The 9,166-nt window shown below is 52.0% G+C and overlaps 1 protein-coding gene across 1 annotated transcript; it reads right to left on the reverse strand.

Moving 5' to 3' along the window:
* Positions 1-7,035, reverse strand: LOC130389504 (alpha-1,3-mannosyl-glycoprotein 4-beta-N-acetylglucosaminyltransferase C-like). The gene is made up of 4 exons (XM_056599318.1): positions 7,026-7,035; positions 2,664-2,884; positions 1,642-1,798; positions 1-1,349 (listed from the first exon to the last, which is right to left on the reverse strand). The coding sequence occupies exons 2-4, from the start codon at positions 2,790-2,792 to the stop codon at positions 190-192; spliced, it is 1,446 nt and encodes a 481-aa protein (XP_056455293.1). The 5' UTR covers positions 2,793-2,884; positions 7,026-7,035; the 3' UTR covers positions 1-189.
* Between the last annotated feature and the right edge of the window lie 2,131 nt (positions 7,036-9,166).

Genomic DNA, 9,166 nt, shown 5'->3' on the forward strand with positions numbered 1-9,166 from the left:
CGCACAGATGTGACGATTCTTTTGACCAATCAATGGAAGGCATTGTGTTGCTCCACCTTTTTTGGCACCCTTTCAGACCGAACCAAGCCGCCCACCTCGGTGGGAACGAGACCTAACTAACAGGCGGTCCACACGCTGACCGTCCTCAGGGTCTTGACCGTCCTCAGAGTGGAGAGGGCTGGGCGGCCTTCAGGGTGCCGAGGGCTGGGCGGTCCACACGCTGACCGTCCTCACGATGAGCCAGTCCTCCTGACTGGCCGTCACCACTATCCGAACGCACTGGACCTCAAAGCCGATCTTATGGTGCACGTTGTGCACCTCGATGCGGCCGTCCTTAAACTCCCCCAGCGTGATGTAGGAGGTGCACTGCTGGCCCTGCCTGGACTCCGTAAGCCTCCGCCCGACCTCCAGCGCCCCGCGGTGCAGGACGTCGCTCTGCCGGTCGTCCGACCCCGTGACGACCCTGATCCGGCTGATCCTGGCGGACTTGTTAAAGATGACGACCAAGAAGTCCCCGGTGAACGGCGGCTTCCCCCAGAAGTACTCCTCGGCGACGCTGCTGTAGGCCCGGCCGACGTCGTAGCTCTCGAACACGTGGATGTTGGTGTGCAGGCGGGCGGGCGGGTTGTCGGGGACGTCCGCCGAGTCCTCCTCGAAGTCGTCGTCCTGCAGCTTGTTCTCGGCACCGTTGTACGAGGAGTAATAGCCCATGTGCTGGAACAGCGAGGGCCGGAAGCGGATCACGTCCTTCTGGGCCAGCAGGCCCCTGAAGTGGAGGAGGAGCCAGTCGCACGGCATCTCCTGGTAGAAGAGCAGCAGGAAGCGGGCCAGGCGCGGCAGGTCCCCCGAGCGGTACAGCTTCCCGATGTACCCCAGCTTGGAGAACTCCAGCATCACCCAGTAGGAGCCTTCCCGGGAGGAGATCACCTTCTTCAGGGAGGTCAGGAAATTCCTGGAGCAGCGCACGTCGTCCTCCAGCATCATGTAGAAGTCCGAGAGCTCGGTGCAGAAGTTGAGCAGGAAGGCGTAGTCGACATTCTGCTTGGAGCGGAACCGGACCCGGTCGTCGGGGTCGTTGAAGTTCCTCTTCAGACCGTCCAGAGGCGGGTAGTACTCCTCCGGAGCCTGGATGACCAGCAGGCGCCCGGCGAGAATGTGGTGGGCAAACCTCCGGGAGATCTCCTGCACCAGGTGGTCACACCACGCCAGGTCGAAGTCCGCCAGGTGGACCACCACCACCATCTGCTGTAGCTCCTCGTAGCTGGACTGGTCGAAGATGGACTTGATCGTTTCTATCAGGTAGTTCCCCTTTCTCCGTTTGACGGACGACAGGCCGATGGTGAGGAACTCTGTGTGGGAAAGACATTTTGGTAAAGAAAAAAAGAACTGAAGGATTAAAACCCAGGCTGTAACCCTAACCCAGTGATTACTAGCACACTCATGCTTCAAAACAACAAGCCAGATTCAACTAAACTCCAGTCCCTTGAGTTCTTCAACAATGAGACCGTGGGTGGGGTCTTTGCTGACAATTGCTCTTGTCATTGCTGACAAGAGCAATGCAAGACGTATTATTTTGTTTTCCATTATTTTAGGTTATCGATATCTATTCGTAACACACAGAATGATACGAGGGCCACTCACTCCTGCGGTTCAGGGGCAGGCCCGCCAGGTAGCGGTACGTCACGTTGATGCTCCCCGAGAAGTTGGCCGGCTCCCGGAGCCCGGGTACGTCTCTCTCTGGGGGCCCTGGGGGGCCCGGGGGCAGCAGCGTCTCGCCCAGAGGCCGTTTCTCCGCCTCCTGTGGAGAGGAGGACCGTCAGCCACCGGCGCCTGCACCACGTCTCCACCGCTCAGAGGAACGCAGAACCAGGGACCAAAGCACCACGCAGAACCAGGGACCAAAGAACCACTCAGAACCAGGAACCAAAGCACCACGCAGAACCAGGGACCAAAGCACCACGCAGAACCAGGAACCAAAGCACCACTCAGAACCAGGAACCAAAGCACCACGCAGAACCAGGGACCAAAGAACCACTCAGAACCAGGAACCAAAGCACCACGCAGAACCAGGAACCAAAGCACCACGCAGAACCAGGGACCAAAGCACCACGCAGAACCAGGAACCAAAGCACTACGCAGAACCAGGAACCAAAGAACCACGCAGAACCAGGGACCAAAGCACCACGCAGAACCAGGAACCAAAGAACCACTCAGAACCAGGAACCAAAGCACCACGCAGAACCAGGGACCAAAGCACCACGCAGAACCAGGAACCAAAGCACCACGCAGAACCAGGGACCAAAGCACCACGCAGAACCAGGAACCAAAGCACCACGCAGACATTCAGGGCGTTGAGCAGACGCTTTCATCCAGAGTGACTTACATTGACAGAAGTGCATTGGTCAGAAGAAGGAGAAACAACAATATATGACTGTCGGTACAGTAAGGTTCATAGATCCAAGTGCCAAGCACTAACAATCTAACGATAGCTAGGATGAGACGCTACACAATGCTAAGTACAATGCTTGAAGGGGTTCAACACTAGGGTGGGGTTCAGTGCTAGGGTGGGGTTCAATTCTACGGTGGGGTTCAACTCTACGGTGGGGTTCAACAATACAGTGGGGTTCAGCTCATCCCGTGGTCACCGCTCGGTGCTGACTCACCAGCACATACTCATTGTCCATGTAGAGGTTGAAGAAGAGGAGGAAGGTGATTAGGAAGACCAGGACCGGGATCGTGGCGCGCTTCCGAAAGCATCTCATCCTGTCGACGGCCTTCACCACCAGCCTCATGGCCTCCGGCCTCGGCCCGGACACGGAGACGGAGTCGGAGGAGGAGGAGGAGGAGGAGGAAGAGGAGGCTGCATGGACCGCCGGCTCGGGAACTACGGGAACACAAGAGGGAATATGCTCCAATATAATTTTTACCTTCCCGATAACGATTCCTCAACTTGAGTACCGGCCGATACGAGTATATACCGATACAGCTCCTAGCATTGTAACTACTAATAGCACGTGTTCTGATTGAAGGGTTGCTTTTATCCTCTAGTTCAGTGTGAGCATTCGTGTTTTTCCGACTTAGCTTGAATGCCAATGGTCGGAGTTGACATGTTTCCGATTCCGACTTTCCACCTCCGACTGTTAGTGGGATGTTTTCATGTTTAGCAAAATGAGCCACGTGATGGCATCGGATCGTTGTGTAGACTTCCATACTCGCCGATACCCAATACTGCATTTTAGGTGGTATCAGAGGAATTTCTGATACTGGTATCTGTATCGGAACAACTCTAGGAAGGAGAAATTACAACTGCCTCATCTCTCTGAGATCGTAGCCGCACCATGTAGCATGGAGGACCTTCTGATATCCACAGCTAGTCTGTGAATACGTCTGGCTGGCGTCTGCCGTGAGAGAGAAGCCAACTGAATTACTGTTGAGTCCGGACACGTGTCTGTTGTGATGAGGAGACTCCCGGTCAGCCTCCTTCAGGGCTGTCAGCGTGTCCCAAAGAACACGGCCCGACGCCCGGGCCTCAACACCTGCCTCACCTCCTGACCTCCAATCCCCCGCTCCTCATTTGAGCTTCTACTGACCCTGGGTCAGTTTAGTCTAAATACAGAGACGAAGACGCAATAGCCAAAACCCTAAATCCTGACCCTAAACTTTGAACCCCTAAACCCTCCCCTAAACCCTAAACCTTAATCCCTGACCCCTGAACCCTAAACCCTAAACCCCAAACCAAAACCCTGTGCTTTATATGATGGCTGTGAAAGCGTAACCAGCCTCATTCTATGTTAATGGTATTGAGAGGCATCACCCTGGCGTGGTTCAGAGTGCGGGGCAATGCCTGATTCCATGATCTTATGTAAGACCTCATATTTCCAAAGGTAGATATGACTGAGATAACAACCTGTGCGTGAGCTTGTCTAAAAAGGGTGCATCTAAATCTTGAATGTGCGGCAGCTTTGAAGAAGGTTCATTAAATGTTCATCGCTAGTCCAGCTGGTGGCTCTAAAGAAAGCAACATCAGTAGCAGAAGAAGAGGATGGTGGAGGAGAGGAGGCACTCTGTCTCTCACTCTCTCTCTCTCTCTCTTTCTCTGTCTGTCTCTCTCTCTCTCTCTGTCTCTCTTCAGTCAGCAGAGATTCTGAGACCGTAGAAGCGGAGTCAAGTCATTACAAGAGCATGCATGCACACACATGTACACTCACAGAAACCCCTGTTAGTATGCGTAATACAAATACACACACGCAAAATCAAAGAAACCCCTTTGAGTGTATGTAGAACAAACAGACACACATACTCACACACATACAAACAGAAACATAAACACACACACAAACCTGTGTGAGTGGTACAATCACATGCACACACACACACACTCACACACACACACACACACACACACACACACACACACACACACACACACACACACACACACACACACACACACACACACACACACACACACACACACACACACACACACACACGCATCCGCATGCAAATATATGGAAGCAAAAACTTCTGAAATGCACACACAAACTGGCTAGGACAAACACACACACACACACACACACACACACACACACACACACACACACACACACACACACACACACACACACACACACAGTTTATTGTTTCTCTGAGGGTGAACTCATCAGCCCTCTGTTTGCGTTCTCTGGAGGTAAACACCAACAGTAAGGATGTCCCTCATAGGTCACATATATTTAAATGGAAATGAAGCCAACCTATGAATAAATAACCGCCGCACGCCGAGCGCATGTTTGCTAGGTTCCCGCTGCCAAGGTTCCATCAGCGTTCTATTGGCATATCTATGCATTAAAAAACATTTTCACGGCCAAGTCATTTTAGATTAGTCAGTGAAAAAAAAGACAGGGAATTAACGTCAGCAACGACAGGGAATTTAAATTTGTCAATGTCGAAGTGTCTTACAGGCTGCTGGGGGTTTTGTAAAGTCAACTAGAAAACATCGAGGCCATGACTGACCATACAACATGAGCAAATAAATGGTAATGGTAAATGGACTGCATTTATACCGTGCTTTTCTAACCAGTGGCCACTCAAAGTGCTTTACAATATTGCCTAAAATTCAACCATTCATGCACACATTCACAGACCGACGGCGGTGTCAGCCACGCAAGGCGTCAGCCAGCTCGTCAGGAGCAGTCAGGGTGAGGGGTCTCGCTCAGGGACACCTCAACAATCTAAGAGGAGAAGCAGGTGATAGCGAACTAGCAACCTTCCGGTGATCAGCAACCCTGCCATACCTCCTGAGCCACATGCCGCCAATCGAGCCGTATACGAACACACAGACATCCAGCCACAGAAACACCAAAACACAAACACACAGACTGCAGATGGAGGGTGCTTTTCCATCTCTTAAGACTACCAGAAGGTTGTTGGTTCAGCGATAGCAGAGTGCTTGCTCAGCTGCTCCGGGCAGCAGCAGGTTCTTCTAAAGAAACCTTTCCAAAGTGGAGGGGCCCGATCAATACCGGGGCGCAATTAGATGAGTAAAATATGCAACAATGCTCCGTGATTCATCTTCCTAATTAAAAAGAGAGAGTGTTCTTTTTTGCCACGCTGTCTGTTCAGCTCAGATGCTGAGCTGCTCATTCTGTCAGAGTGGATAGAACTCTGTTATTGAGTTCTTTAACTCTGAAAGACCCCCAATAACTGAGAGGGGCTCAACCAGAATCACAATCAGAATGAATCAAACCCACTTTGCTTTTCTCGATAATCCCAGACAGTGTTTTTAAATCTCAGCCGAGTGCCGTCATCCGCTGAGAGTTTTGCAAGTTGCAAATTGTTGGAGGTTCCAGAAGTGCTGAATAACACGTTTGGCAAGGTCTGCATTCATTCGGTTTCCCCGCCATCCCCTCATCTAATTCCTACTGCCTCGCTGAAACGCTGACCACTTTAAAATCTCTCTGGGCGGTCTCCCAGTAAATGTCTCTATTCAAGTATATCTATCTTTATATATCTATCTTTATCTTTCTCTCTCTCTCTTTTCCCTTCTCTCGCTCTCTCTCTCTCTCGCTAACCTTCTCTCACTATCTTTGTTTCACTATCTATATACATCCATCTCTCTATCTCTCCCTCCATCGCTACCAGTCTGCCTCTCTCTCTCTCTCAGTCCCTCTCTCTCTCTCTCTCTCTCTCTCTCTCTCTCTCTCTCTCTCTCTCTCTCTCTCTCTCTCTCTCTCTCTCTCTCTCTCTAAGGAAAGTGGGTGACTCATTTAACCACATGCCTGAGCACACCTGAATCTCCCTCGCGGGATTAATAACGTTGTATCTTATATTACTGCACTTATTCCATCTCCGAAAAAGACAACACTGAAGGACATCGGAACTGAATAAAGATATGCAACGGGTTATGTTTGGTTTGGAAGCTCACATCCGGGTGTAGGTTGAGAGCAGTAGTGTGTTATGATTGGTTTCGGTTTCTCGCTGTAGCGGTGCGGTGTGTGCTTGGCGCTGGCTGCAGCCTCTGAGCGCCCACTGGGTCTAGCTCGCTGAAAGAAGATGACGGCTCCGCTCTGAGGAGGTTCCAGGGACGGCCGGCTCGCTCACACGCAGAGCCATGCGTGTAAACATGAGTCTCATTAACGTGTGTTCTGGTGCCCTGAAGCTTTGTGAAGCACAGACAGTGGGAGGACTTCTGTGCCTCCTGCCGACCCAGTTCCCCTCTTGCTAGCTGTGCTACGCTAACGTTTCTCCCTTTCCAGACAACATTAATCTGGCTGAGAGCTGAATAGAGCGAGCAGGTACATGCATCACAGAGGACAGCGGAGGCATAGGAATAAAAGCAAGCAGGCGTTAAGGGTAGTGTGGACCGCTAAACACGGACACTAATGGCTGCCCTATTTCATGATTACACCACAGTGTGGAGGTTCTAAAAACGATTGTGTTCGTTAACTTAACAAGGACGTTTTGTCCTTGTTAACATATGATACGTATGTATCATATGTTGGGGGGGAGGGGGAGGCAAACCAGACTTCACAGACTTCTTTATCCCTGCAGAAAGTTCCAGAACATGTCCGAAGTTCTTGGCAGATCTCCGGAGAGCTGTGGTCGTTCCAGGACCTTCTGAGAGAGAGAGAGCATTTACTTAGACAGGCTTACATCATCCTCTGTGTGTCCCTCCACGCACACACTCACCAACCCGTTGATGGGACATCCAGCAGGCAGACACCCTCTCAACCCTCGACCCCTAACCCTCACCCCCCAGCCCCTAATCCTTACTCCCTCACCCTCACCCCCCAGCCCCTAGTCCTTACCCCCTCACCCCCTCACCCCCTCACCCCCTCACCCCCCAGTCCTCACCCCCAGTCCTCACCCTCCGCTCCTCCCCAACTCTGGGGTTCTCCTCACTCTGGGACCCGGGCGGCGGTCCGGTTCTCCTCACTCTGGGACCCGGGCGGCGGTCCGGTTCTCCTCACTCTGGGACCCGGGCGGCGGTCCGGTTCTGGGACCCGGTCGGCGGTGCGGGGGCTGCTCCGTGGCCGAGCTGCGGCGCTTGTCGGTACTACCAGGGTGTCAGAGGTGCAGGGTCGGTCCCCCCCTTCAGACCCCTCCATGACCCGGCCTCTTCAGGGGCTTCTGGGTCCTAGAGGGCACCAAACCAATGGTCAATGCTCAGGAGGAGCGGGTTGACTTGTAACCGGAAGGTTGCTAGTTCAATCCCAAGCTCCTCCTGTGTCGAGGTGTCCCTGAGACACCTCCCCCTGACTGCTCCCGACGAGCTGCATGCGTGAACCGTTGTAAGTCACTTCGGATCAAATTGCTGCTAGATGCCCTAACCGTAAGAGCGGACCCCAGATCAGGATGTCTGAACCACAGCCACGTTTCTTCACCAGCAGCAGCAGCCTGCTCTTCAAGTGGTACTCCCAGCAGGGGGGCTGCGACACACGCGCCACCAGGCACCCACTTACACCCCCACTACACTCCCCGTTCTTACGCAACACCCAGCGGAGCCGCCGACCGTGTTATTCATTCATTGTATTAATATTTAATCCCGCCCACACTTTTCTCCTAATATCACCTCGCTTATCTTGGGTAAAACACTTAAATCTATCACCGATCAAACTTACCGACGGCAGACCCGAGAAGGAGGAGAGGGAGAAGGAGGAGGAGGAGGGACAGGAGGAGGAGGAGGAGAAGGAGGAGGAAGAGGAGGTGGTGGATAAGGAGAAGGAGGAGGTGGATGAGGAGAAGGAGGAGGAAGAGGAGGTGGTGGATAAGGGGGAGGAGGTGGATGAGGAGAAGGAGGAGGTGGATGAGGAGAAGGAGGAGGAAGAGGAGGTGGTGGATAAGGGGGAGGAGGTGGATGAGGAGAAGGAGGAGGTGGATGAGGAGAAGGAGGAGGAAGAGGAGGTGGTGGATAAGGAGGAGGAGGTGGATGAGGAGAAGGAGGAGGTGGATGAGGAGAAGGAGGAGGAAGAGGAGGTGGTGGATAAGGAGGAGGAGGTGGATGAGGAGAAGGAGGAGGTGGATGGGGAGAAGGAGGAGGAAGAGGAGGTGTTGCATAAGGAGGAGGAGGAGGTGGATGAGGAGTTTCTCCACGTTCCTGTGCGGCGTTGTTGGGTGCTGAGAAAAGCACAATATAAATCCTATTTGATCATTATCATCGCTCTATTATCATAATTATTATTATAATATGGATTATATGGATTATCATCGTCATATTATTATTATTATTACGGACATCGCTATGGAGCCAGAACCTTCCGGCCCGGATCCAACCCTCTCAACACTCTGAGACTGCAGTCACTGTGCAATCACACGCTATTGTGCTGCTGGTGAATGATGAGCAGCGCTTGTGCTGGTGCACGTGGCCGTGCTGTTGCACGAGGCGTTTCCTGTTGGCCGTGATGGGAGCGTTTTCAATATTGGGTAGTAGTGAAGAAGTGTATATTACCTCATTCTATACCACCATCTAGAAGCTATTCTATATTACCCTGTTCTATACCATTTTCTAGAAGCTACGGCCTGTATATTACCTCATTCTTTATCACCATAGAAGCGATGGTCTATGTATTACCCCATTGTATACAATTTTCTAGAAGCTATGGTCTGTGTATTACCTCATCCTATCTAGAAGCTATGGTCTATGTATTACCCTATTCTATATCATTTT

The sequence above is a fragment of the Gadus chalcogrammus genome, chromosome 9, assembly GCF_026213295.1.
Source record: "Gadus chalcogrammus isolate NIFS_2021 chromosome 9, NIFS_Gcha_1.0, whole genome shotgun sequence".
Lineage (NCBI taxonomy): Eukaryota > Metazoa > Chordata > Actinopteri > Gadiformes > Gadidae > Gadus > Gadus chalcogrammus.

What these genes read in the sequence shown, in the direction of transcription:
- LOC130389504 (XM_056599318.1), bottom strand. Translation starts at nt 2,792, where the DNA reads ATGAGGCTGGTGGTGAAGGCCGTCGACAGGATGAGATGCTTTCGGAAG. An exon ending in TGGACAATGAGTATGTGCTG is followed by an intron (nt 1,799 to 2,663) that starts GTGAGTCAGCAC and finishes TCCTCTCCACAG; the next exon opens with GAGGCGGAGAAACGGCCTCT. An exon ending in CCTGCCCCTGAACCGCAGGA is followed by an intron (nt 1,350 to 1,641) that starts GTGAGTGGCCCT and finishes TTTCCCACACAG; the next exon opens with AGTTCCTCACCATCGGCCTG.